The sequence below is a fragment of the Corapipo altera genome, unplaced genomic scaffold, assembly GCF_003945725.1.
Source record: "Corapipo altera isolate COAL_440 unplaced genomic scaffold, ASM394572v1 48b, whole genome shotgun sequence".
Taxonomy (NCBI): domain Eukaryota; kingdom Metazoa; phylum Chordata; class Aves; order Passeriformes; family Pipridae; genus Corapipo; species Corapipo altera.
This window is the reverse complement of record NW_020884884.1, coordinates 13,506,714-13,534,339: the sequence shown is the minus strand read 5'-3', so window position 1 is coordinate 13,534,339 and position 27,626 is coordinate 13,506,714. Positions and strand designations below refer to the sequence as shown.

The following is a 27,626-nucleotide window of genomic DNA, read 5'->3' as shown; positions in this document are numbered from 1 at the left end:
GAAGATAGACTTGCATTCAGCGTTGGCTATAGATAAAATGTACCAAATACCTTGACCACTCTGCCAGACTTTGCCTAAAGCTCACTGCCACCACCTGATTGATGCTGGTGCTCTAGAAAGAGCAGGAGTGTCTATGTCTCACTCCCAGAGCACCAGACTGAGCAGATTTTCAGAGCTAATGACCATGGATTTATTCAGCCTTTGTAGGCTTATGAAATTGTCTGAGGGCTCCAAGACTCTCCGCGTCTCCTGTTTGCAAGGACAATTCAGCCAGCTCTTTAATCTTTTCAATTGCAATCTCATTTAAGTATTTTGGCCACATTTTCATGCTTTAATGACTGGTTGATAGAAGGGGAAAGAGAAGATTAAACAAAGGTTAACATAAGAGCTTAGCTGGGAAAGAAATCAATCCATGAGGAGGAAGGGCAGAGATAGGATGCCTGTCATGTTTTATATGCACAGGTTCCAGTCTCCCCAGTCATGCCTAGTTCCACATTTTCATGTACCCTGTGAGTGTCCAAGCAATGACAAGCCACCATGTTGCCCACTAGAATGCTGTCTGCAACAGGCTCTGCTCCAGAAATCTCTCTGGCTACTCAGGCTCAAATCCCTACAACCTGACAGGACCTTCCCACACATTCAACAACCTTAGGCAGGGCCAGCCCTGCCATCTTCCTCATTTACGATGTACACAGGTATCATTTGCCTATCACAGTCACAAGCCTAGGCTGGTCATTTTTGCTGGCTTGGCTCAGATTATTTTCTTTTTATTGTCTCCAGGATATGCTTTTGATGCATAAAGCACTTCAAATCCTGCTGGCTCCCTTGCCTTTGTCATCGTCTCATTGCCAAGTAGCTCCTCACAAGCAAGTCCACAGAGGCATTACTGGTATATGCAGACATACGGCTTCTCAGCACAAATATTTTTGGCAGGACTGAGGAAGGGGGCCAAGAAGACACAAGAATCATATGTGTCTCCCTTGAGTGTATTCTGGCACATCCATCCTCCTAGTATGCACCAGCTGCCACTCCTACCATGCTCTATCCCAGAGCTTACAGACCCATGCTCTGGTCCAGTAGCTCTATGGACTCATTCACCCTAACACTGAACCACCCTGCTTGAGTATCTGAAGGGTGGAGAGGTGGCTGCATGGGACTTCAGGCTATACAAGCCTTTAGGCACCCCAGGGAAGGACTGTAAGTTAGCCAAGCTCAGCTTCATACCTCTCCACTGAACTGTGTCTTCGACAACAGCATGGATATGTCCAGTGCCACAAGTACGAATCCAACTCTTCTTGGTGGCCATAAATCAATGAAAAGTGGGCTCCGCACAGCGGTCAGTGAAGTGCAGTACAAACAACTTCACAACCTCTCCCAAGCAGGGTCCCCTGGGCTCTCATCATGTAAGAGACTGATGGACCAAGGAAGGACCAATTCCTATGGCCAGCACATGTGGATAGTCTTATCTATTCTCTACATTGTTCCTACTTTGTAGTAAGAGTGTTAAAGATTTGAGGGTGGATTGTATATTGGATTCAGTCTGGGCTTTCAGTTTCTGGGGGGACTTCACTGAAAATCATTAGAAGGTCTCTGTAGGCTCCTGCAAAGCTTTGTGGGCTGTTTTCTGCGAAAGAAACCTTAAATGCTTCATAGCTTAACAAACAAGTGCTTGCATGATGGGTCATCCCTATCTGACTCCAATATGTAGGAGAAAGCTGGGCACCCCGCTGCCTACAATTTTGCTCTATGTGGAGACTACAAACATGAGAAGTATGGGTGACAGCTAAGACTGAAAATTTACCTGTGGCCGGGGGTGTCCTGTGACCAGACACTGCAGAACCAGCGTGTCCCCCTCCCGAATTGTGTAAACGCGTTCACTGATGTTGTCTTCCTTCACCACACATGCTTGCCCAGCATGGATGATCTGGGCCTGAGCAGGAGCTGTGGAGAGAAAAGAAGAGGTAAAGAGGGAAATGAGCAGTATCCCATCTCCTTATGCCCACTACCCAGGGCAGCTGCTCCCACTGCAGGGTGGAAGAGCCAGTTCTTAAGCCACAGAGGGGAAGAGCCCAGACAGTGCTGGAAATGAGACACAAAGGTCTTAGGAAGTAGAAAATTAAGCAATTTTTCCCATGTTATGGGCAACTGGTATCAACCTTATTTTAAAACCTTTGGTCTTGTGACGAGCAGTTGTAGGCATTGAAAAGCAGAATATGGAGATTTTTGGGGGACCCTTCTGCATGGGTTGAGTACTAAGAATATCCTACTCTCATCTCTCCCAGAGAGGAGTATGTAGAAGCAGCTATTTCAGGGACTTGGTCGAATCACAGCTGTTCTATGCCTGTCAAAAATAAGCCTGATTACTATGATTTACCTTGCAGGGGTCTGGCATAACTACCAAGCAGCGTCAGAAAGGGCTTTGAAGCTCTGTACAGCGATTAGCACACATACCTAGAACAGGCACAGCACACGCTGCAGGAAAAACAAGTCTTTCCCATATTAAATAGCAGCCTATCTCAGCCTTGAGCAAGAGAGAACACCGTCTGCAAGATCAGGGGACCCATAATCTCTAGGGATCTCTACACCTAGGGCTCCAAACAGACATCAGTTACTCCCAGGAAAATGACTGAAGACCAGCGCAGTGAAAAAATACATAGAAAGAAAGTTCCCAAATCAAAGTTAAAAACCACAATGACCCCAAAAAGCACCTCTGTCCCATTGCAGCCCTGATGAGCAGCAGGGATAGACAAGCTCTAGGAGAACAGGATTTTATAATGAAAAAAGCCTCAGCTCTGAAGTCCTGTGCAAACAGCCTTTGGCTTCCTGCTCCAAAGCATTTGTGTGATGACAGAAGCAGCTGAGATGTATTGAAGGCAACTTTGCAGCCCAACAGGACACCTCCATTTGTTCAAGGGGAAAACTCCAGTCGCACTTCAAGAACAGAGAAACCCACAAACGTCTCTGAGTCAGTGCCTCAGTGACGGTTCCCTGGGATACTTCCCTGACTTGCTAGAATGCTTCCAGGAGACTCTGGAGTCACATCTCGAGCTTCTATTTGTGAAATATAACACAAATGAACAAATCACTGAGGAAATGATCAAAGGTTTCAAAGCAACAAGCTTCAGTAAGACTTCTTAAACATGAACAAATTTTGCACAACCTATTAAGGCTGAACCAAGCACCCACTTTTTCCTCAATGTTAGTTGAACTTCAAAGGCTCCTTTTTAAAAAAATTATTTTCATTCTTTTGACATGACCAAAATGTTCTAAAACCAATCACCTGGGCAAGGGAAGCCCTCAGATTTTTACCGGTTTAATCTGCCAGCAGTACAGACCTGGGCTTGGGCAGTGGAGAAAATCTGCCTTTGAGGGCAGTTTATAAACTGGCGTCACTACCATGCACTAACCAAGCGGCAGTGACATGAGAATGGACACAGGGTTAGTGGACAACAAGTTGCTCTTGCTGCTGGGGCTTCACAGCTGCCACAGCCACCCAACATCTAAGCAGCAGCACTGCACATACAGCAAGTTACTCTCTTTTTTGACGCTTTGTTAAAATCACTATTACTGTACAAACTGTTGACTAACAGAAGCAACATGTGTATTTGAATAATATGATGGTACAAACATGTACAAATCCCTCAGGGATTTGTGTTTTCCCCCACTGCAGGCCTCCCAAGACGCCCGCCATCACTCGAGCACTATGAAATGCTGAAACCGACTGTCAAGGCTTCGCTGATACAACTGAGCAGGTGAGTGACTGACCTTTCCCTGCCTGGGTGGCAGAAGAGTCTTGTTGAACCCAAGAGCAAGTGGAAACCTATATATGTGCTTACACACATCTGTGTCTTTGTATACCCATACATGTATGAATATGTATACTGATATGTAAACACATTAAGTAAATTAGTGACTTATCGGGAAAAGACTATAATAATGCTTGTCAAGCCAACAGTCACAGAGGAGGAATTCAGAAGCCTTTATAACCTTTACTAATACACTTTAATCCAAATGACAGTATCTTGTGCTGTTACAGCCCTCAGATCAGTCTTCTGCAGATCTGCCATCACACCTTCAACCCCACATAAACTGCAGAGCACCACTTACGGGGCTAATATCCAGGCTGGAATGCTGAAGAATCCCTGTTCTATGATTAAAAGATAGACCAGTCCCTTCACATCCTATGCCACATTCCCCCCCATCCCCAAACTGTGCTGCCTGCATTTCAGTAGAGTCCTGGCACCCTGCAGCAGCAAAGCTCTTGTAACCTCTCTTTGCAGTCTTTGGGCTGCATTTGCCAGCTGGTGGCTCTATTCTCCCTTTGCAAACATGACCTTGCTGCAAAAACTAATTTCCAGACACCCCATGGAGAATCAGAATATTTATCTGCAGCTCTAGCTCCCAGTTAAATGTTGCTCTGCTGTACCCCATATGGTATACAAGGTAAGTCGTATACTCTTTTCCCTTTGTCTATCCCTCTTCTGTTATTTCACCTTTCATATGTAACCCTTTTCTACCACTTCTCCAAAGACATTTCCACATGGAGAATTTCCACAGCAAAATCATTAGGTCCGGCGGTACAGGATTAGTGGGCTTTTGTGCAATTATTCTGGTGCCAAAATACCTTCTGGTATTTTTCTGGTGGCTGAGTTTTAGAGTAATATTATTTAAACTAAACCGTTTTTGGCCCTACAAATCATTACATGGTACTAGTCTACAGCAAAATGACAACCCTGGGAATAAGCCCTGGGTCATAATTTTGTCCTCTTCTCCCAAAATCTCCCTGGATACACTCAGCTTACAAGCAAGGGTGTGAACATCCAGCTTTGTTCATAGGTGTGTGAACTTGCTTGTGTCTTCATCACTAATACCTTTCAGCCAAATTCATTAGAAAGGCACATCACTTTAAGTGAATCTCATCTGCTTAAGCTGTAACATCTCTCTGGCAATCACAGCACCAGGTCCTCAGCAGAACATCCACCATTTTTCCATGTCATAAACCCCACATGAACCCAAATCCCTCAAAAGGGAACTCAGAAAGCCTAGGGTTGTCATGGAAAGAAAGGCACTCAGGTAGATGGCATAGAAGCCTGAGAACTCTGCCTTTGGTTTGGTTACAACTTGACATTAGTAAAGGGGTGGGGGCTAAGCAATGAACCAGTCCAGCTCTTTGAGGCCTGCACTAAATCACGAGATGACACTCAGGAAGGTCTCTGTTCCAAGCTCAGCCTGCCACAGCACACAAAGGCTGGGAAAGTCACCTCAAGCCATATTACAGATGGGCAGAGAGACTGTGAGGATTAATTGCACTTCTAATGTGATTGAACAGAAAGAATACATTATTGTTTGACATCACCCCAAGTCTCCTGGAGGATTTCAGCATGCAGACACTTTGCACATTGCCAGCACAACAGGATGGCAGGACCATGCCTGTCAGAGCATCAGTTTCACAGAAGGCCCCTAGGAATGAAAAGAAAGGCTGGAGCATGAGGCCAGGTGCTGGAGTTGAAGCAGTAGTCTCAGCCATTCTCAGCAGTGCTCTGTGAAGAACAACTCTTGCACAGAGACAACCTCCCCTGCTAAGTCCTGCTGGGGCAGAATCCCTCTCCTCAGACCATCAAACCCCAAAGCAGAGATACAAGGAAGACCTCTGATGGCCTCTGTGGGGGAAAAGGGGACAGATAGTTTCCCGCCATATTTTTCCCAGAATTTTGAGAGACAGATGCATCATTACTCTTATTTCACTTCCAGGTAAGAGATCAACTTAGGGAAGGCTCCCAATACAAAGTCCTCCAGAGAAACTAGGACAGCCAAATATTGAGTGTCAGATGTTTTAGAAGGGAAAAAATTCAGACTCTGAACATGCGGCATTAGGCCCTTCCTCAGAAAATGGCTGGCTTGCAATGCATTTGGCCTCTGCACTGAGATTTTCTACTATGCTTTCGCTTGATATATTTACACATTAAAACAAAAGGAAATTGAAATGGATAAAATAACTTTATTCCCAGTGCAGTGTACTGCACAATGTTATTATTACCATAATCTGGAAAGTTTATGAGATGCTTGGTGCTGAAAATGAGAGAAAAATGGTCTTTTGGGGAGGACTCAGTCATCTGTGGTTCACATGTCTAACCATTTATCTCCTTTAATCTGAGATCCCATTGCTACAATGGCAGTGATGAGAGCTCCTTCACAGAGAGGACGGTAAGTGACACTGCCTACTTTGCTGTCAACACCCACAAGGGCCACTCTCCTCACTTGCAGCACAGCATCAACCACACTTCACTGCTGCCTTGTCAGGAGGCTAACATTAGCCATCACTGTTTGACTCTATCCCACCATTACCCTTGCCACCTGCACACATCCTGCTGATGGCCTCAAGGATGAAGAGCGTTCATCTCCAAAGCTGCTGGGCTAATACCCACAGCTACACACACAGGGGCACTGAATCCACCCACCTCTGCTATCGCCCTCATGCAGGGTAGGGGAAGAGGGAAGCTGTACCTGGAGCTTTCTTTTTTCCTCAGGCTTAATCTACCACCCTACTTAGCATGGCAAACAATGATCTTCCGTGTATCTGGTGTAGTTATAATTCAGTCTCTTCTGCACATACCCTAGTCAAAGAAGCCAAAGTTCTTCCCCATTTCTGTTCACAGGCTCCTTGGACTCACATTGCTTAGTTACACTGGAGCAAGAAGGAGGGGAGCATCAGCTGCTAATCTGCTGCTTAAACCCCTAAAGAACCTGCCTGTCTCCTTCCCTCGCCATTCCCATCCTGAGAAAGTGGTATGTAAGGGATGTATCTTGAAGGGAGTTTCCATAAAAGGGAAAAACACACGGGGTATTTATGAACTACAGTGGGGTTGAATTAGCATTTCATTAGGGAAATCCACGTCTGGCATTCCTTGTGGAACAGCCACTCTCAGCAACTGTGTGTCCATGGGTGGAATTGCCCTGCAGCACTATTAGTTACAGAGCGTACACGGCAAAACACCCAGGGGGTATCTCAGGCCTCGAAGTCACTGCTTTAGTTAGTGTTTCATCCCGTCTGTTCAAGCACAGATCTGCTTGAACAGCAGAGGCATACAAACTTGGAGACCTTTGAGGAAGGGATCATGTCCCCTTAGCAGAGCACAAAGAGAAGCCAGAACACATGTAAAGGGAAGAGGCATGCTAGCAACACAGCAGGAGTTAGGAAAGTCTAGTAGGATGGGAAGGGTCTGCAGGGGCAGCATCCTGACCATCAAACAAAACACTGCTCTGGGAGCGGATGGCAACTGCCTTGATGTGTGCTCCATCACTATTCAGCTGGTCTCACTGATTGCTTCACTGTGGATGAAGACCACAGGCTTTGCTGAAACTTTAGACAAAACAAATTAACCAGGCCAGATCCAGCCCACAATGCAGGGCATGATATCGATGTACCATTTGAAAAGGAGAATTCACTCCAGCTTGAGGACAATTATGGAAATAATAATACACAATCAGTGTCCATTAACACTGTCAGCAGGGTTGTGGATCAATATTGTATTAATGGCTGAAGAAAGACTGCCCATACTCATCAGTCAGCAGTTAAGACCAGCACAACAGCAGAAGAAGAGAAGATAACAGTGGGTGGGTGTAATCGAGCTGAGGCATTGGATGTCTTTGTAATGCCTGCCCAGGGAACCCCTGCCATCACCACTTTTCAGAGCACATTCCCTGGTGCTTGCTCAGGGGCCTCCTCCTCACCTCAACCCCTCACTGTCTCTTTGACCAGTGCAATGGCAAAGGGAGCACAGTTCCTGCAGGGAACAAGGGAACTTCCCCCTTCAGTACCGTTCAGCCTAATTACGCTCCAACTTTTAACACAAGACCAGGCTAGTCCCCTAGCAGAGAGGGAGGCAATTCAGAATCCCCAGGGATAGGTGAGGATCAAAGCACATCCATGGTCCTGGGTCTCCTCCCACTCCTTGAACTGTCTTGCCCAAGCTCCTCTGGTTGACTTTTCCAACGTGGTGTGCTGCCTGGGCAGCTCTGTGCTGCTACAAGGCTCTCCTAAAGCAAGCCTTCCCTTCAGGAAGCCCTCCCTGCATGCTGACACTAAGGGTTACAACCCGAAACAAGACGGATCTCTAGGGATGCTCTTTGACTCCCATGCACCAGTGTTCTCACTGCAGCCCAAACCAAACATGCTCAAAAAAAAAAAAAATTCCTCTTACTGTACTCCTGGCCTAAATTTGCAGCAAGGAACACATTATATTTCAGTAGCAAAATGACTCTGATTCCTTTGGTATTTGCACACTGATAATGATTAAAACACAAACATCAATCCACTCATAAAAGAAACAGAGCCACTCCCAAGATACGCAAAGCAACCATGTCTAACTCCACACAACACTTCATAGCACTCTTGAGCAAGAAGAAAAAAATCAGGTTTTCAGTGGGAAGTGCACAGAGAAATGACAGAGTTGCAGAAAGTAATCACTGAGGATGAAACTTGGCTACTTAAAATAGCATGGGATTGTTTTTTACTTGGAAGAGACCAAGACTTTGTCTTTACATCTCTGGCTGATTACATCTCCAGAAGCAGTTTCCTTTTGCAAAGCTCAGCCAGATAGATTTCCACAGTCTTAAAATACCTTTTTGCTTAATCAATGTCACTTCCTTGAAGCATCTCTATAATTTTGTTTCTTTTAGAAAAATGCCAGCAACAAAATCATGTCATGAACAGCATGTACACCTCACAGTGACTCGTAACACCTGCTCCCGAGACCACCATTCAATTTATAACTAAAGCAGTATTATGTGCTTTACTAAAGTGTCAGTCACCAGATCATCACTGATCCCTCGCCCCCCCCCCAGTTCCCCACTCCACTGTCTACAAGGCTCACTGGCTTTCCTAGATGTTCTCAAAATATTTTCACATAGGTCCACCTAACTGCAGAGTGTCAAGCAGCAGAGCAAAATCAATCGGCAACTTTGTTTGATAAGAATCAAGTGACGGATATTATACACACACAACATTATGGTGGCATAAACCTTGTATTATTGCCTAACTCTTATGCCTGACTGGAATTTCTATTGATGACTCAACGCCACCAATATGAGGTAGGTTGTCTCCAAATCTTCAGGGCTCCAGATATGGTGGCAGTCAGAGCCTGTACCTCAGCTATACTGTCCTGGAAGATTCCAACTTTGGCTGGGAAATGAAAAAAGCATGCCTGTCTTTTAGTAGCCATCAAAGAGACTTTATAATCTTTTCCAAGCCACTTCCCACTGTGCCAGCTACAGAGCCTGAGCTGTATCTCTAAATCTTGCTGTAAAACCCAAGAAGCAACAGAGCCACACTTGGGCAAGGTGATCCTGCCAAGCTGAGTGGTCAAAGCATCTCACTCAAAAACACATTTCTTGTCTGGTTGCTACTTAAAGCTCCTAAGCATTTTAGGGGGAAATACAGATGAGGCAAGCATTTAAGGCAAGAAATCATCCTCTATTCTGGAGACCACTGACAGACCAACTTGTTTGTCGGCTGGTAAAATACAGAAAAAAATGAAACAGTCCAGTCATAGAAAACAAGGCTACAGAGAGAGGAACTCAGCTGGGCATGTACAGCACAGACAGTCATTTATCCCATCCACGTGCTGCAGGAACAGCCCCAGTAGGACAGGCAAGCTCTAAGCTCCTTGGTAGGTTTTGATCCCTTGCCTCCTTACATAAACACCCTCCATGTCTCCAGTCCCCTGAACCAATCTCCAGCTGCTCCATGCACCCACCACTGTCTGAAGGTGAATTAACAGCTACAGGCATCCAGAAAGCTTGCAGACCCTTTGGCATTTATTAGCCCTCATGCTCTCAGCTTTCATTGTGTCCATCACCAGAAGCCTCTGAGTAGATAGTTTAACAGAGAGCCAAGGCTGGCTCAGGTGGAGACACAAGTAGCTGCTCTTCATACATCTCACACTTCTGCTCTCCTTTTTTGCTCCTTCATCATAGCATGAAGGACTCACCAAAGATGCATATCCCCACTCAGCCAGGAGAACTACCTTTCACAGCCATGCTGCAGCTTGGCAGCACAGGCAGCAAAGTCCAACAGGGAATGTCCCTAGGATCTGCTGCTAATAACTTTTGCAGGTAAATGGGCTTTGCTTAAATGGTCACAAGGGTTTTACCTCTCCTCTTTTCCCTGAATTCAAGATCAGCTCATTCCCAAAGCCACCATTGGCACTGCTTTTTCTAGTTTCTTTCCCCTTCTATACTTTGAACAACTTTGGTGGCTCTTCAACAAAGAGGTCCATGGGCACAGATCTTTAAACCACCGTTCTTTGAAACTCAGCTCTCCTTTCATGGCTAGACCATCTAACATAGGAGATAAAAGGAAAGCACAACACAGACACTTCTTTCTTTCAAAAGTGAGAAAAAAAAGTCAATTCGCTAATCATTTGTTGACTAGATTAGCAATGAAGGTGCATTAACTCCAATCAAGGAATAACTACAGGCTCCCTTTCATATCAAAACTGAAAAAGAAATCAGATGACAGCTGTGGTTCCTGGATCATAAAAACTAAAACAAAGCAGAGGTAATGGTTTCAGACTGAATTCCCCAGCTGATAGGACACATAGGAAATGCTCCAGACTTTGCTGGTGGAGAAACCACCAAAGTCACACACACTCACTAAATAAAACCCACCCTGGAAACACAGGAAGAGAAACAAAATCAGGTGTACTAAAAGCAATAGAGAAGAAGCAGAACGAAAACCAAACCAGTATGCAATCAGAGCACACCAACAGAAACTGGGTAAGAATAGGAGCATTTCTATGAAACTCCAGCTGGTGCTGTTCAAAATGCTAAACTCCGAGGCCCAAAATCTTCAATGCCGAGGTGGAAACTGCAGGCTGGTGGGCAAGACAACTGGCAGAAAAGAGCTGCCGTAAGAGAGGACTTCTCTCTACATGCAGAGCCGAAGGGGACATCGTATACTCAGGGCTGCTAACCCCAGAGAGTGGGTGCGCAGATATGGGGCTGGCAAAGCAAGGCACTGACTAGCTGGTGTCCCAGCTCTCCTGAAGACCTCCCTGTGTACGTAACCAAAGCAGTTCCACCACTGTCAGGAGAGTTTCTGCAGAGGCACAGAACTCTGTGCAGACCACAAAGCCCATCTGCACAGCTAAGTAAACACTCAGGCACTGAATCAATGTTAAATCCTCACCTGTCACAGCTTTGTTGCTTCCAGGGCCCCATCCAGCCAGCTCAGAGTAAGCTGGGGATGTGAGGGCAATCATGCCGTGATGGCAGTGCAAACATTCACTTCACCAGGAGAGGAAAGATTCAACAAATGGCCATGTTTACCTACTGTTATACCCATCTTCTGCATAAAGCAAAAGGCTATTTCAATTGTCAAACAGAGGGTGGGGAGGGGCAGAGAGGGGAGAATGAGAGCAGGAGAGGGTGGTAAGAGCCACAAGAAAGAGACTGAAATAAAATTTCACTGAAAATGTGTTTTGTTCTCACCCCAATTAGAAAGAGCTGGAAGCACAAATGCTGCCCTTAATTCAACTATCTAAAATCCAATTTTGCCCACCACTGGAAAGTGGTGGGCAGCAGTCTCTGTCCTAAGCTCTATGAACAGCGGTGCCCAAACCACATGCACCCCAGGTCCCCTGCAGGAAAGTCACCTCCCAGGGTATCAAAGCACAGTGGCTGCATGAGATCTGCTTTCAGCTCCAAGCTACTTGGTGAGGGACAGGCAACTCCAGCTGACACAAACCACAGCACAACCACTCACTGGAAAACCTGGCAGAGATGTCAAGGACCCAGAGGATGGCAGAGACTTGGTACTCCTCTGCTGGGTATATATCTGCTCCCAGCAAGATCAAGGATTAGAGGCAGGGATGCTGCTGATGGTACAGGGAGGCTGCTGCTAATACACCCCCTCAGTGGAAAGAAGCCTTTGTGCTCAAATGAGTTCCAGTGCAGGTCCTCACAACACACTGAAGCTTTTATCCCCCAAGTAGTGCTGTTAGGTGGGGAAATGCTGCTATTGTGCTCTGCCATCGTTGGGCAGGAAGCCTGAAGCACAGCCAGGGATCAATCCATAGCTAATTCCAGTTTAGTGCCACATAATGCAAAGGCCAAACTCCACCCCAAAGGAAGGGAGAGAGCACTGAAAGCAAATGCCAGCAAGTTGTCAGCAAAACTGAGGCAACAGGGGCTGAATGACATCCCCAGAAATCAAGCCAAGTAATGTTTTATCTTGACAGCATCTTTTACATCCCTGCAGCGCCTTTGGTGTTCAGAGTCCTAGAAAGTCCCCAGCTCTTTCCCTTCCGAGTACCAATAATTAACAACCACAAACAGGCAGACAAGCGAGCAATTCCCCCCGGTTCCGATAAGAGGAGCTGACATCTCTCTAACCCCAGCCACCTCCATTGTATTATTCTCTTTGTTTATTGATCCTTTTATGCACGTAATGCAAATTGACATTTAATAATTCAGCCGAGTTAATGGTGCTTAAATATTAAAAGGCTTTTCTCTTTTAATTAGCTGTAGCAAAATAGGCAACAAAGGAGTGCTAGATAGACGCCATTTAAAATGCTCTCCTCCAAGTTCCTTGGCCTTTTTCTAGGAATGGGAAAGAGCAGTTCAAGGGAAATTTTGTACAAGTCTCTTAATCTTGCTAGGAAGGTAACTAACCCATAGAAGAATTTCCAGAGACTTTAATTCATAGAGCAAATTCATCTCTGTCAACTCTTTGTTTTCTCTCCCTTCTGCTCTTCTCCTAATAAAGAAAGGAGGGGAAGGAGTGACAGAGGGTAGAACTAAAATCCTTCCTCATAAGCAGCGCCAGCACCCACGAAACATGGTGCAGATGTGGATGCAAAAGCCTTCTGATACATCATTGCAAGACCTGCATCCAGCTGAAAACAGAGTTAAAAGGGAAAAGCACACAGAGCTAATTGAAGAGTTACAAACAGCACAGAAATCTTGCAATTATTCCCTGAGGCAGGAATAACTTATCCAGGAAATTAATTTAAGATTACACTGAAAAAAAAAACCAAACCACATACAGCAGGCTAAGGGAGCACTCACTTATTTCTCTTCTGCTCATTATGCCAAGGGTTGAGAATGAGAGGGAAAATACACGGTATCTTTAAACCTCTGTTCCATCTCAGCTGGAGCCGATGGCAGTAATACATCTTAGTCATAATGTTGCTGGTATGTATCATCATAGCTGCAAAGACTTGGCATTATTTGGGGTGTTTTAACTGTGCATACCTCCTCTCTGAATTAGTGCTCATTTTAAGTCCTCAATGGGTTTGAGTTTGGGATAATGATTTCCCACCTAACCCAGAGCAGAACCACATAGTCACAATAATTAGATATAGTAACTGTTAATAACTTAGTTTAGTTACAGCCCATTTTCTTCAAATTTAGCCTAGACACAAGATTTCAATGAATTCAAATTACATACCACGTTTGAAGAGCCTGCGTTATTACATTATTAATTCCAGACAAAGACACTGACAAACACTAAATTCCTTACTGAGGATACTTAAAAAAATTAATCTTAATTAGAGTTAATTAATATATTTACTTGCAAATTCTGGGCAAATTCATTCTTCCAGTGAGGACTATGCTAGTGGCATTTCCACAAATCACTGGAGTCACTGCTCTGAAGCTGCCAATAGGACATTATGCCAAAGGTTGTCCTCATATACAATGGCACCCAAGGAATTCAGGATGATGGGAGAGGGCAGAGCGCTGGTCCTTATGTCCTAAAGTGGCAGGAGTGCACAACACACAGCCCTGTTCACAACCAGCATCCCCTCATGCACACAGGAGAGGGCAGTGGTGCACATCCCAGAGTCAGTATGTTATACTTTTATGACTGATGTTAAGGTGGGGAACATAAGGAACTGGTGTTTTATCTTCCCTTGCACACAAAATCTAGAGGAAGGTCTCTGACAACCCTCCTAGACTTGAGTTACCCTCTGACCATTGCTTTGGCAGAACATGGGGAAACCCTCCTGACTCTGTAAGGCTCTGCACACAGGGAGCATTTGCTGTCACTCCACATCTGCCACATGCTGCTCATGCAGTGAAATATTCTTGACACCATTACAAACAGTTTGTATTGTTTCCCTTTAATAGATTATCCATCTACTCCTCTCCAGCTGTGCAGCACATCTGCCCATACTGCCTCTCCTGGGCAGGCACTTCCGAGCCCAATATTCTGTTTATTGTTGCTCAGGAGACATAGGAGGTAATGGGGGAGTAAATGCCTAGTGAACAAGTTGCATCTCCGGGCATTTTCAGAAGCAATAAAACACAAGCCTGCTTCCAGCCTCTTCAGTAACAAGCTACCACTTTCGACCTTCTGTAGTCTCCCTTCCACCTGCAGCTATTCCCAGTAAGATGGAGCAACTCTCTGGATGTACATGTGATTAAATAACAGGCTGTTCCTGCAAACGGGTTGGTCTTTGGACTACTACTATGAAGAGCTCTCCTCAACCTCAAGTGCCAAAGGTTGGCCTCAGGAGCATCCCCCAACCCCTGCAAAACAAGAGTAGCTCTGGCATTGCCACATCCTAGTTCTGTTGCTGGATTTCATTCTGACAAGCAGCAGCTCAAATAATTAAACTGGAGGAAGAAGAGGGGGAAAAAGGGGAAAAGGGAAATGGATTAATAAAGAGTTTTGCCAAAAAAAAAATCTGATTACAACTGAAACACAGACAATGAGAAGCGAGGCAGGTTGATGCTGGTTTGGACATTCCCTGATGAGAGACTGACAGCAATGAACTTAGGAGCAAAGTTCCTCAAAGCCAGGTTATGAATTTATTACTCTGTATCTGTGTGGAGTCAAAAGATCATCTGAAACACCAGAGACTTGCATTGGGGAAGCATTAATCCACATGGGATAGTGTTTAAAGTAATTTCTCAGCTGGCTGACTGCACAGGGGGTAGGAACAGGGATTAATTCTCTACCCAAGATCATGCATTTGTGCAAACATTGTTGAGCAGCTTGTTCAACAGGGGATTCGGAGACTAACACAGCCATATCAAAGCAGCCAGGGTCTGGCTGACAGCCTTGCAAAGGAAGTGAGATGATCTTTGACACTAAGGAAATAAAGCTCTGAGAGACTGAAATGCTGACAGGCACTAGCCTCAAAGTCAAAACATCTCTAAAGAGGAAATCTCTTTAAAGACTTTTGTTCTCAAACTCTCTTCTCTGAAAGAAGGGGCTTTGCCCTATTTAGGTGAGGCCAAGGGCAGGCTGAGACCTCAGCATATTTTGAAATCACTTATCCTCAGCTCCATTTGATGTTTTCTTGATATTAGGAAGAAAGTTCATTTTATTTAAAACACTCCTGGGCCTTCAGCTGCATGTGGAAGGACACACAGCAGCCCATCCCATGGAGAACAAAATGGTCCCTTGGTCTCTGAAGGGGACAGGAGGAAAGAAAACTCAGACAGCAAAGTCCCAAAAGTAGCCTCCTTTCTTAAAAGACTTCAATCAACCCAGCCTCCTGCAGAACACCCTTGGATGAATTAACACAAAACTGGACAGCAGGCTTCCCACTTAAAAGTGTCCGAAGAGGGAAAGAAGCACAGCTTCTGAAAATATGTACTTTCTTGAACTGCCATCCCCTAACTGAGCAAATCCCTTGTGATTCCTGTTCGACAAGGCATTGGTTTACCTTCTAAAATCTGGTTTTGCCCTCTATTTCAGTCTGTTCCCATTTTGTAGTAAGGGGAAAGACTCTGGATCTGGTTATGCCCCAGAAGAGCGTATGTCTCCAGGAGTCCACCAGACTGATAGCTGTCAGACATTAAGAAATTATTTCCCAGTGTTTGTCCCACAAAACATGTCACCAATTGCCAAGGCACCACCAATTTGTTTCATTGAGATGGGCAGCACACTTGTTTTGGGGCATTTCCCCAAGGAAGACAGAGAGTGGAAAAGAAACCCAGAAACCAAGAATAATCTATAATGAGCCCTACTCAGTAATTGCCTTGATGTGTGACCTTGGGCAAGCAGGTTCTCCCCTTCTTGGTGCATCTTTGCCTCGCTGTGTATCATTTCAACAATTCCACTACAATGTCATGCAGTGTACTTTAAAGTTTAGTGTTTATACAACTTTCTGAAGATGCAAAAATCATATAAATGCTACGTATTATTGTAGTTATTATCTTCCTCACAGGGGGGTTATGAAACTTTGTAATTAATATTTGTAAAGCAAACCTCTGTCATCGGATGAAATGTGATGTGCTAGAGAAGTGCGAAGGATTAATATCCTCAGTAATCTGATGTGGGTTTTACCGTTCCATGCAACACTTAATAAAAATAATTAAAAACAAACTTAAGCTGATCCTGACAGGAAGGATGAGGAAGCAGAGACAGATGCGTGTGGGGACAGACTGCTCTTCCTTAATTAAGCCCAATATCATCAGTCTCTGAGACATTGCCAAGTATTTTCTTACTCCTGGTGATAATCACGCATTAAACTTAATGCTGATTTTGGGTAACCAGAACTCTTGAGCACCCCAGAAAGACTTGCAATACAGTGAGGAATACCAAACACAGCTAAAGCAGCACAGCTCTAACCCCACAACCTTTACACAGCAACTGCTGCCAGGGGACAGAGAGCAAACAGGTGCAGACATGCTCAGAGATCCCACAAGCACCTAGAAGAGAGCTCTAAAAAATCTGGAAACCCACAGGGCCCTACTCTTATACATCCCAAGTCCTGGTCTACAGTCATTAAGCTGGAGGAGTAGAGAAATTTCACTCGTTAGGCTGTGCAGGATTCAAGTGCCCTTGGAGCACAGACAGTGACCAGTCCTGTGCATTGAGAGCCACTAGCTCAGTGGCTCTGCAAAAATACATACCAACAGCTTTAAATTTCTTCCATATGAGAAATGTGGTTGCTGAAGTGTATTGCAGTACATCTACATCCAAGTGCACCAAGATGGAGAAGCCTTTGAAAAGTCTCTTTGAGAACCATTACAACCAGAGAAGGAAAACTGCTGGCAACTGCTTTTACTGCCCAAGTACCAGCTTTCTCCCCAGCACAGCAGATGCTGCCAGAGCACTGCCCTCCCAATGTCTTCATATCAAACAGCCCGCCAGATACTCCACGTGACTGAGTTCACATCACACATGCCCTTGTATTAGGGATGGTATAGGTAATGCATATATATACATATGTATGGTGGTATGGGCTATATTTCTTTACACACAGGTTGCAACAGTAGCTCCCTAGGAGACTCCAAAATCAAGAGGATGGTCAAGCCCTGCAGATTTTTTTATGCAACTAACCGTTCATTGGGCTTCACTCCTATTTACTGCATTTGCCCACATGGTTTCTTCTGGTGCCAATTCTCTTTGCTTAATGTCAACGTGATAAAAGTAATACTGGTTTTCCCCTGAATATGTGCATACAGATATGCCAACACTTTCTATAAGTAAATGGACCAAAAGCAAAACTCAGACGAGCTACAGAAAGAGCTTAAGGAATCACACATATTTCAGACAGAAGAGTCCCACAGTACTTGCCAGGTCATCTGCAAGCCTCCCCTACAGGCTTCTCCACAGTGATGAGCCTGATAAAGCTTTAAAATACCCCCAGAGAAGATTTCCATAACTTCTTTCATGTTTGCATCAAGAATGTTTTCTGGCATTCGGCCCAAGTTGTCCCCATAGACAGGGGTTTACGACAGACTGAAAAACAGCACCCAAAGCACCTGTCTTGTAGAAGGCATGTCATCTTTTTGTTTATCACTTGAAGGCACACAGCAAGGGGATCTGAGCTCACATCAGGTATTACAGTAATAGGTGTGATTATCAACAATCCTGGTTGTGCCTGATAAACCACCACAGTAAGGAAGACACACATCCTTTCTCTTTAGAGGGCTTCAAGTGATGATGGGAAGCAAACTGCACCACCACTAGAGAAACAAAAATCACTCAAGGAGTCTGTGGGATGGGGTGGGAGTGTGAGAAACTAAACAAACACCTTTTTTCACCTATGACACTTCACTCAATATTCACTTTTAAATCCTGAGAAGCCACTTACCCTCTACCCTGACTCACATGAGACTCAAAAGGAGTACAAAACACGTGTGGCACTATGGAGCAGTGTAACACCCTTTCTCTCTCTGTCCTGTGCAAAGTATCAAGCCAAATGTCCCCTCACTATCTTCAGTTTTACAGGGGAGATGTTGGAGGGGGTGTGTTTCATTGGAGGATACTCTGCTAATCCTTGTTATACATGACCGATAAGGGCAAAGGATTAGCATCACCAGCTGCTCTGCTGGAAAGTGCAACATGGAAAATTGGATGCATATATGCAGTGTGGAGCCATTAGGAAGAACTGCCTCAAGCACCTCCCCCTCCCCATACTGCAGTTCATAATTCCCCATGTCATGCCCAGTGCACTCCCCTTCAACATGGCCTTTATCTCGTCTCCTCTGCAGCCTGTTACTCCAAGTGCCATATCCACTGCTGAAACACCAGCAACACTCCTTTTCCATCCACACTTCTGTAGAGCATGTTACCTTCATCAAAATCATTCTGGGCAGCTGGTGCACACTGCAGAACCAGTAGAGAACCAGTAGCAGCACCTTCTTTCGGCAGCTTGGCCTTAGCAGAGTGGAGATGTCAGAGATCCTAGCTGTGAGAAGTAGTCACTTTACCTCACATTTTGTTGTCATTTGCCATATCAAAAAGATAAGTAAGTACACAGGCAGGAGAAGAGGTGCTGCTTCCATAAGGAACAGAACAGAGCTTCCTCTGAGGAGGAATATAGCTGGTTAACAGGGCTCAGGAACATTATCTAATTGCTCAGGCTAGAAAGCAAAAAGCAATCTGAACTGATTTGAAGCTTCAGAGGAAATTAGGAACCAGAATATAATTACCTAAGTTGGAATTTGGCCACAACTCATGGGAAGAAAAAAAAAAAAGTGATTCTGGTCTTTCATGACCACAAACAAATAGCAACATGGTGTTGCATTCCTTTCCAGAGTGGTATAGGCGTGCATTTGATCTCATTCACAGTGCTCTTTAAGAAGCAGCTTTGAGGTAAAGAAAAATACACTGAGTTTATACCAGTATAGCTGTCAATTACACTGTGATTCTATGCTAGAGATCATAGTGTCTCACAACGCTCAGGTGATCTCAGCTTTGGGAATATGCAGATTTTCAATCCTTGACTTTCACAATTTTTAAAATCCTCTAGCAAATCTTCAATAAATTAAATACAGACTAATAATCCAGTGCAGCCAAACAATTTTCAGAATATTTCATATCTATCACCTCAAGACTTTTCACAAAGCACCCATGGAAGAACAGCAGGTTTTCTATGGCCAGGTGTCAGCTGCACAGCTCTGGGTCCATGGTGCAGGACAGTGGCACTGCCCTGGGCTTCTGCCCCAGCAGAAGATCTTAATGGCAAAGGGTTTGGTCAAACCCCAAAGCACATGTTGGTACAGCTCTTAGCAGACTTGGAGTCACAGCAAGATGAGACCAGAAAAGCGTGCATTTTCAAGGCAGGAAAGCCTTCACTCTAATTAAGTCTGGCACATGGCTACTTGGAAGCTTCCCTGGTATTTTACAAACTGTGAGAAGCAGCCAAGTAAAATCTGGTCTGTTTTAAAGAACAGCCAGACTCCCACACAGGTCAGAAACACTGCACAGCTGCCTGCAGCACACATGAAGTCCATATATAGGGCAGGTCATGGCTAAAACAGCATTGGTAAAAAGCTACCAGCAATGACAGACTGGCCCTTTTCCACCTCCAACCTCACAAGCACTTATGAACAAGTAAAGAAAAAGCTGGTGCCTTTCTGCTTCAGCCTACCCAGAAAGTGGTGGGGTCTTTTCCCACAGCAATCATTACCAGCTCTAACTTTGAGAGCTTTGATTGGCACAAATCGTGCACTAAGATCACAGCCCCCATCATCCTACTTGTCCTAGCCAAGTGCCTGTTGCACCTACCCCTTTAGACCAGCCTTGCCCCGATCTTAAATAGCAAGGACAGAGCTAATTCTGGGCAGCATCTGAGCTGATTGATTTGCAGTGAAATTCACCCTCATGCTTTGCTACAGCAAGGTGTGTCCACACAGACAACCTGTCACAAGTGTTTAAGCCCGTGGAAGTAAGGGGATGTATTATAAATTACACCCAGCGCAAGTGCTACATCAACGCTGGCTTGAAGATTAGGCCTCTGCTAGAAGGATTACAGGGGGACAGGGAGGGCAACACCATCTCTGCTGTTTAGTACCTATCACACAGCTTTGATAACATTGCTGTTCTCTTCTGAAGCAGAAGATGGAGGAGGTGGAATTGAAGGTAGCTCGGGGGGATAGGGAGGTCTGCCAGGAGGAATTAATTTCAACATTTTTAATGCTTAGGTCTTAATCCAATTAAAAAATCCAAGCCTTCACAGAATGAAAAATGTCATAAGCTAAAACACTCAAAACCCATGTACAAACAAAGGAAACCATTGGCAGTAGGCTTTGCTCTCCATCATCTGTCACACTTCAGTTCTTAAAGATGAAGCAGAGTGGTGGGAGACACTGGCATCTCCAGTCCACTGTAGACTGAGTCACAGATACATGGAAAGGGTCTTGCTCTGACCTTGGACAAAAGGTCTAGAGAAAGCCAGTGATGGGTTTTCTGTCTCTAATATGTATGGATCCAATTCCACCTTCCACTGCAAAATGGCAACTTTCACTGCAGTCAATGGGAATTACACCTATTTAATAGACAGAAGAATTAATTCTGTGATCTCGGGGGCCTGGGCCTGCAAGATTTCAAGCCCACATAACTTTAGACAAAAATCCAGCTAACCCCAAGATAATGAGGTCTTTGAGATTCCACAAAAACTGCTTCACTGAGCAAAGCTCAGAGATGGTTGGAGCTCAGTGCAATCGCAACCTGCTGCTAAATTACCTTGGGCCAGAAACATTGCAGATCAGGACATTTCCAGGCAGGTTAGGGACTACTGTCATGAGAATTGCTACCTAAGGGATATTTTTATCATTACTCCATTGCTCCTGGGCAAAATGCAGAGGGGATTATGTGTACACAGAGCTACGATTCCCATCTAAGAGTTGAGCCTAAGCTTCACATCAAGCTGCTCGACTTTACTCTGCAAGCTTTACTTGTCACAGTGCAAATGCAATGATGTGTTTAAGATCCTGTTACCAGACAGAAAGAGTGAGAAAGGCAGCAGGAGCAGCTGTCACCTGCTGAGACATGGCTTTGCAACTTAGTCGGTGTGACATTGAGGACTGTGAAGTGCCTGACAAGAGCAACAAAAGGTCACAGGTATATACTTTACTAGTGCATCTTGGCACCTTGATCAAAGCACTCTTGAGAAATGGGAAGACTCCTCAGCTTTGCTCCCCTTTGTGTTCTCCTTGTGCTCCCCTTGCTAAGCTTCTGAGCACGAGCTGAGGGCAAGAAGCTACTGCTGGAGCCAGCAGGTGCCAGGCAGCTGGGGGAGGTTGATGGAGAGAACAGAACAAAAACCTGAAGCATAAGGTCAAGCATCTACACCTTTTCTCCCAAAATATCAGTTCTTTTCTGCACCACACTAGAAGATCATGAGGCACCACCTAGCCCTCAGCAGCAGTGGGGAGGAGAGACTGGAGCCACACTGAGCAACAGGCTGGGAGCTCAGCAGGGCTCACCTCGCAGTGCAATCACATGGCAATGCCTGTTCCAGACCTAAAGGCTGCCTGAGAGTCCTAAAGATGAATTAAGAGTGTTCAAGGAAGACTTTAGCTTGGTTTGCAATCCCTTTTCCTTTGCAGGATGCAGCCTCTGCTCTCCTCCTCTCTAGAGATCACTCTGTGAGTGTTACTGCATTCAATTCATCATCCCATCTCCATTTGCAATAACTCAATACCAGAGGACCAAGCGGACCTGGGTGATATATTGTTCCCATTGCACAGAAATTACATTGTTTAGCAGCACACTGGCCACAAACTGCATCATTTTGTTGGCTCTTGGCCACGGTAATGGTGGCCCACTAAGATAAAAGCAGATGCAGCTTCCAGGGAGTGGGTACTGCTGATGGCCTGCTGCTCGTCTCCAAAGGCAGACAGCTGAAAGAGGTACTGTGGCACCTCATGGGACCCCACATCACACGTGGAGAAATGAATGTGGAAGAAAAGGGAAACAGACACATCACCTCTCCTCTGTGGAGGGATTTATTAGACTGAAGGGATTTGGACCACTGCCCTTCCTTGCAGACTTACACAGGCCTCTCATTTGCAAAGGGTCAGATGCTTATGCACTTCTGGCAGGCTGGTTAGCAGCTGCACAAGTAAGGGAACTGGGCACAGAGAGATTAAGGATTGTGACCAGGATACTCAGGGATTCAGCAGTTTGGTCTAGGAGCTAACTGTTCTCATTTGCTCCCATAGCTACATCAGTCTTCGGTAACATACAGTGAGGAACAATCTCTTTGGTGCTCATCCTTGCAATTTCCAGTCCAACAGCCCAGTCACATGTTTACCAGCCTCCCACAAAAGGAATCACAGTACAGAAAACAACATGGCCTAGAGGGCCTGTTTTCTGTAAGGTATCCAACACAGAATGGCATAGGCTGCCTGGTGCATCCCTATGGTAACACTCACTGCAACAGCTCCTGCCACACAACACCCCAAGAGCCTAGAAAAAGAGTTAATATGAGATGGGGGGGGGGTTCGCTCCACTCATGAGCAACCTGATTTGCTGCTGGAAAGATCCAGCCCCCAAGGAATAACATAAAGGAGAGAAGTGATGAGCAGGCAATAGGAGATTGAGACAGAAAGCCTTCTTGGTGTTTATTAAAATAGCATCTGCTAGTCACCTCCTTGGCTGTGGTGGCATTTAAGCTGTAAAACAGTGCCTTGAGGCAGAAGCCAGCACTCCTGGTGCAAATGCCTGATTCCCACAGGAGGCTTCCAGCACAACTTTTGCTGTGGCCTACTCAGCTGCTGGTCTTTTACTTTCAGACTGCCCCAACACATGAAGCCCCTCAGCCTCCTGGAGCCTTGTCTCACATACACACAGCTCTGCAGACCACACTGCCTGCCAGGAAGGGCTGTGGTTTTACACTGTCTGAAACACCCAGGTGCAGGGAGGAAGGAAACAAGGGGAAGGGGCAGCTGGAAATGCAGGACACTGCTGCTGCAGCAGCAGAACGAACTACCTCAGCTAGACATGTAGCCAGCCCAGCCATGAGAACTAGCTGGGATTGCCATGCCCCACAGCAAATGTCAGCGCTGCCCTCCCATTAACCCATTAATGCCCATTACAGCAGCCTGGATCCTATAACAGGGAAGGCACAAGGTTTCCCCACACAAATTCTTCAACAACAGGTTTCAGGCTACAGAACATGCAACCTGCAATAGATTCCATATTCATCACTTTGAGCCAGTGTTCTGGTTCCAGCCAGGACAGGGTTGATTTCTGCAGTCGCCAGGAAGGGGCAGGGCTAAGACCCAGAGGATGGCATTGCCTGGGAGAAAGGAAGGGACTGTTTTCCAAGGACAAGGGGGTCCTTCCAGTGGAGTGGCTGAAGGAGCCATCAGGTATTGTTTATTGTCACAAGGTTTCCATGTGAATTGTTCCTTTCCTGCACCCTCTCTCATTAGTATTGTTGCTGTTATTGTTTGTTTTCTTATCTCATTGCTGTTTCCTCTACATTGTTCTTATCTCAACCCATGATCTTTACCTTTTGTCTTTACCACAGAAGGAAGGGGACAGGAAAGTGAGGGAGCAAGCAAGCAGTGTGCGGTTTTGAGTCTCAATGGGAGCACTAAATCGGAGAGTACCATTCCTAAACCACGATAGCCAGATTCTTCAAAGCGGAGGCTGATCCTTGTGCATTTGCCTTTACCGTTTCTCTCCTTGCATGTTCCCTTCTTTCTTGAACAACTAAGCACTTGTAGGATGTTTCATGGTCAGTCTCACCCAAATAAGCCCACTTGCCACAGAAACATATCCACATGGGGGCAGAGCCCAGCAGCAATTTAATGATCTGCTGCAGTACCAAACACCACTTGAACAGGGCAAGAGGAGAAACATTAAATATGATCTCACATCAGGCATCAAAATCCTTCTACAGTTGTAAAAAATAAGGCCAGAACAGAACATAAACCCATGGCGGTTTTAGTTTTGTGTTGTTTTTAATCTCTACATAACCAGGCAAGCCAAAAGGCTAGTGCAATGCTGGACTAGTGCAATGCTGGACTAGTGCATGCACACCAACACAGTGAGCAAGGCAGTGTTTCACCATTCACCGCCCACAGATGCTACCCAAAGTACTGGGAGATGTTCCCATCTGCTCCCAAAATAGGAATTTCCTGCTGTATCCCATTCTCTTGCCCCACAGCACTGAATAGGATGCTCACAACTCTAATTCATACACCTGAAGAAAGAAAGCGTGAAAAAACAACCTGGTAGCTAATGGCAAAGGGCTCAGAGTGCTTTGCCTATGCCCTGGTGGCCATAGTGCTGCTGGGCAGATACCATTACACCAGTTCCCACACAAAAGGCATGAGTCAGAGACCCAGGAAAGGCAGCTTTTCAGTAGCTTTCAGGGACAACTGCTGTGTCAGAGGTTGAGGAAGGTGGGAAGCAGAGGGGACTTTCAGCCCAGATGTAGTCCCAGCCTAAGATATTAATTCTCCTGGTGTGTGAGTGCTCTGGGGACGACTTGCCTCAGGGAGGTGACTGGGACCAGCCAGGTCTGTAAATGGATTTCTCAGAGCACCTTGACAAGAAGAAACTTCAGATTCATCTGGCTGAAGACACGTTGCTTTCCTTCCCATACCTTCCTGCCTAATGCTGCTGGCTGCCAAGCCCAAATGAAGCAGGAAAATGAGGGGGTATGTTTTGGCAAAGAGCAGAAAAAAAAGGAATAACCTGCTTCAATTGTTTGCAGAGAATTAAGGTTACTCAGGGAGCAGCATCATACCTGCCTAGGGAAAAGCAAGTCTTTGCTCAATGGGGGGATGATACTTTGTTCAAAAACTGAAGAACCATTAAAAAAGTCAGTTCTGTGCTCTATATCTAAGACAGGAATGGATGTGGTATAGGAGCAAGTTTCATCCTGCAGCATGAAAATTGTCTTGCAATTCCTTGGATTGCATTTCTCAAACCTCTTCTTCTCTCCGTGCCCACAATCCCTTCCATAACTAAATCATGTCTTTTATGCAGATACAAGGCTAGCAAAGAAGTAGAAAGCATCCAAGCTGGGAGCCAAAAGCTCTAATGGAAATTCTAACAGAGTTAGAATTCTACCTTTAAATTATTGAAACCCATGACTCTAGTTCCATGTTATATGAATTACTACAGAAGGAACCACCTAAATCAGTGGAGGACAAGCCTTTCAAGAAGCAGTGCAAATGCAGCAGCACCATGACCTAGGCTGGCTTTGATGTCCAGTAACTCCACGCAACATGGCACCTCTCCCGTCCCGAGTGACCATCAAAGCAGATGGAGCCAAAAGTCATGAACTAAATTGATTTAATGGATATTTTGTGAACATTTATGGACATTTTAAAGACTTTTCACAGGGGTGGTGCATCGACTATGGAAATTATATCTGTGAACTATACAAAAGGATGAGAATGGAAGCAGTGGGTGATGAGGATGCATTGGAATAGTGTGGGACCTGAGCATGACATAAAGTGCATGGAATAGGGGTGAAGAATGTGCTAGTTTTGCCTGGGATAATTATCTTCATAGTAGCTAGTATGGAGCTATATGTTGGATTCGGGCTGGAAACAGTGTCAATAACACAGGGTTGTTTTCATCATTGCTGAGCAGTGAGTGCACAGCATGGTCTTTTCTGCTCCCCATCCTATCTCACCAGCATGGGGGCTGGGAGCACACAAGAAGTTGGAAGCGGACACAGCTGGGGCAGCTGACATCAACAGACCAAAATGACATTCCATACCCTGCAGCGTCATGCTCAGCATATAAACCTGGGGGAAGAAGGAGGAAAGGGAAACATTTGGAGTTACTGTGTCTTGTCTTCCCAAGTCACTGCAATCCTGGGGCTGGCTCAACACCTGCCTGCCCATGGGAAGAAGTGAACGAATTCCTTGTTTTGCTTTGCTTGTGTGTGCAGCTTTTTCTTTACCTATTAAACTGTCTTTAACTCAATCTACAAGTTTTCTCATTTTTATTCTTCCAGTTCTCTCCACCTCCCTATAATGGGGGGAGCGAGCAAGCAGCTGCATGGTGCTTAGTTGGTGGCTGGGGTTAAACCACAGCGGAAGGTCAGCCATTAGAGGGGGCTGAACCCTCTGGTGTAGTGCCATCAGACCCAGGTGAGGAGGAGATGCAGTCTCTGGACCCCACACGCGCACACATGTTGTGCAACAGGAGATTCAGAACTAGAAGAGACTGAGCCAAGCAGTGCTCTCCCCCAAGTCACACCAAGCCCTCAGCAATGTGGGCAGACAAGCACATAAATAGGCAGATGTGAGCAGAGCCTGCAAGGAAGACTTCCACTAGCATTCCTGCGGAACAAATCCTACCAGTGGTGTTATCTCATAAAAAAGAAATACACCATACAAGACATTAAAGAGAACACATAAATACTCATCTACAGGGATGGTGAAGGCAAGCAGGTGCTGTTTTCTGTAGTCCTGAACCAGATAGAGCCCGATACACTTTCTAGGAGAAGCATGATGAATCAGTCTTGCACAACAGCAGGGACACCAAGAAGCTGTTATTCTGGGGACCTGTCACAGACTCTGCTGTGCATCCCAGGGACACACTAGGTTTCTATATACACCTTGTATTACTTTCCCAGTAGTTATTTCCAAGCCGTACTCCACAATATATGCTACAAAACTTTAACTGGAGGAAACAGTTTGCCTATGTCCTTACAGTAACTCGTGAACACTAACCCTCCCTGTCCGCCCTTCTCTCAAAAGGGGTCACTCCCAGCATTTTCTCCCTACAACCAATGCAAGGCAGCCCCCAACCACTTACTGCCTGGTCCTATACCAGCAGTCTCCTCCTGTCAGGTTGCTGTTTGGTGCAGTGCACCACATCCCCCATGGGAGCAAGCACACTACCCAATACCAACTGAGCTCCATCTCCTCAGGACAGTAGCAAAGCACAGCTTGCTTACTTTGCTACAGGAACCAACACTGCAGAGGACAAGCAAAACATTAAGGATAACAGAGACAGTTCAGTTAGTTCCCTCCTACAACCTGTGCCACAGCCCAGGAGGAGAGAGACAGTGGAATGAAAGGGCAACACATTTGAAGCAATGCCAAGGACTTGCAGTTTGACAGCTCTGTTTCGTGAGTCATTGCTCTCTCTGCTAAAGCCCTGGGCACTGGTCATGCTTAGGGCAGGGATTGGACCAATTAGCTGGCATGAAAGGCTTAAAATCCTCCACCTAATGGGAGCCAATCACTGGTGCATGTCAAACAAGTGGTACCTTGGATTTTAATTGTCTCCCTCTAGCCTGCATTGCTCAGAAAGCCTGGCACAGCACTTGCTCTACCTGTTGTCCAGAAAGTCATGCTGCAAGCTGGAGGAATGGGTTTCTCCTTCCATTGGAAATGTGGCCAGCAGCCCTCCTGCAGCAGCCAGCACCCTTGCCAGCTGGGCAGAGGAGCCTGCC

At 45.5% G+C, this 27,626-nt stretch overlaps 1 protein-coding gene across 1 annotated transcript in view; it reads right to left on the bottom strand.

Moving 5' to 3' along the window:
• Positions 1–27,626, bottom strand: part of MDGA1 (MAM domain containing glycosylphosphatidylinositol anchor 1) — a 143,592-nt gene that overhangs the window by 94,960 nt on the left and 21,006 nt on the right. Inside the window, exon 2 of the mRNA XM_027641719.1 lies at positions 1,802–1,941. Coding sequence (XP_027497520.1) covers positions 1,802–1,941 — 140 coding nt within the window. The remainder of the gene's footprint in view (positions 1–1,801; positions 1,942–27,626) is intronic.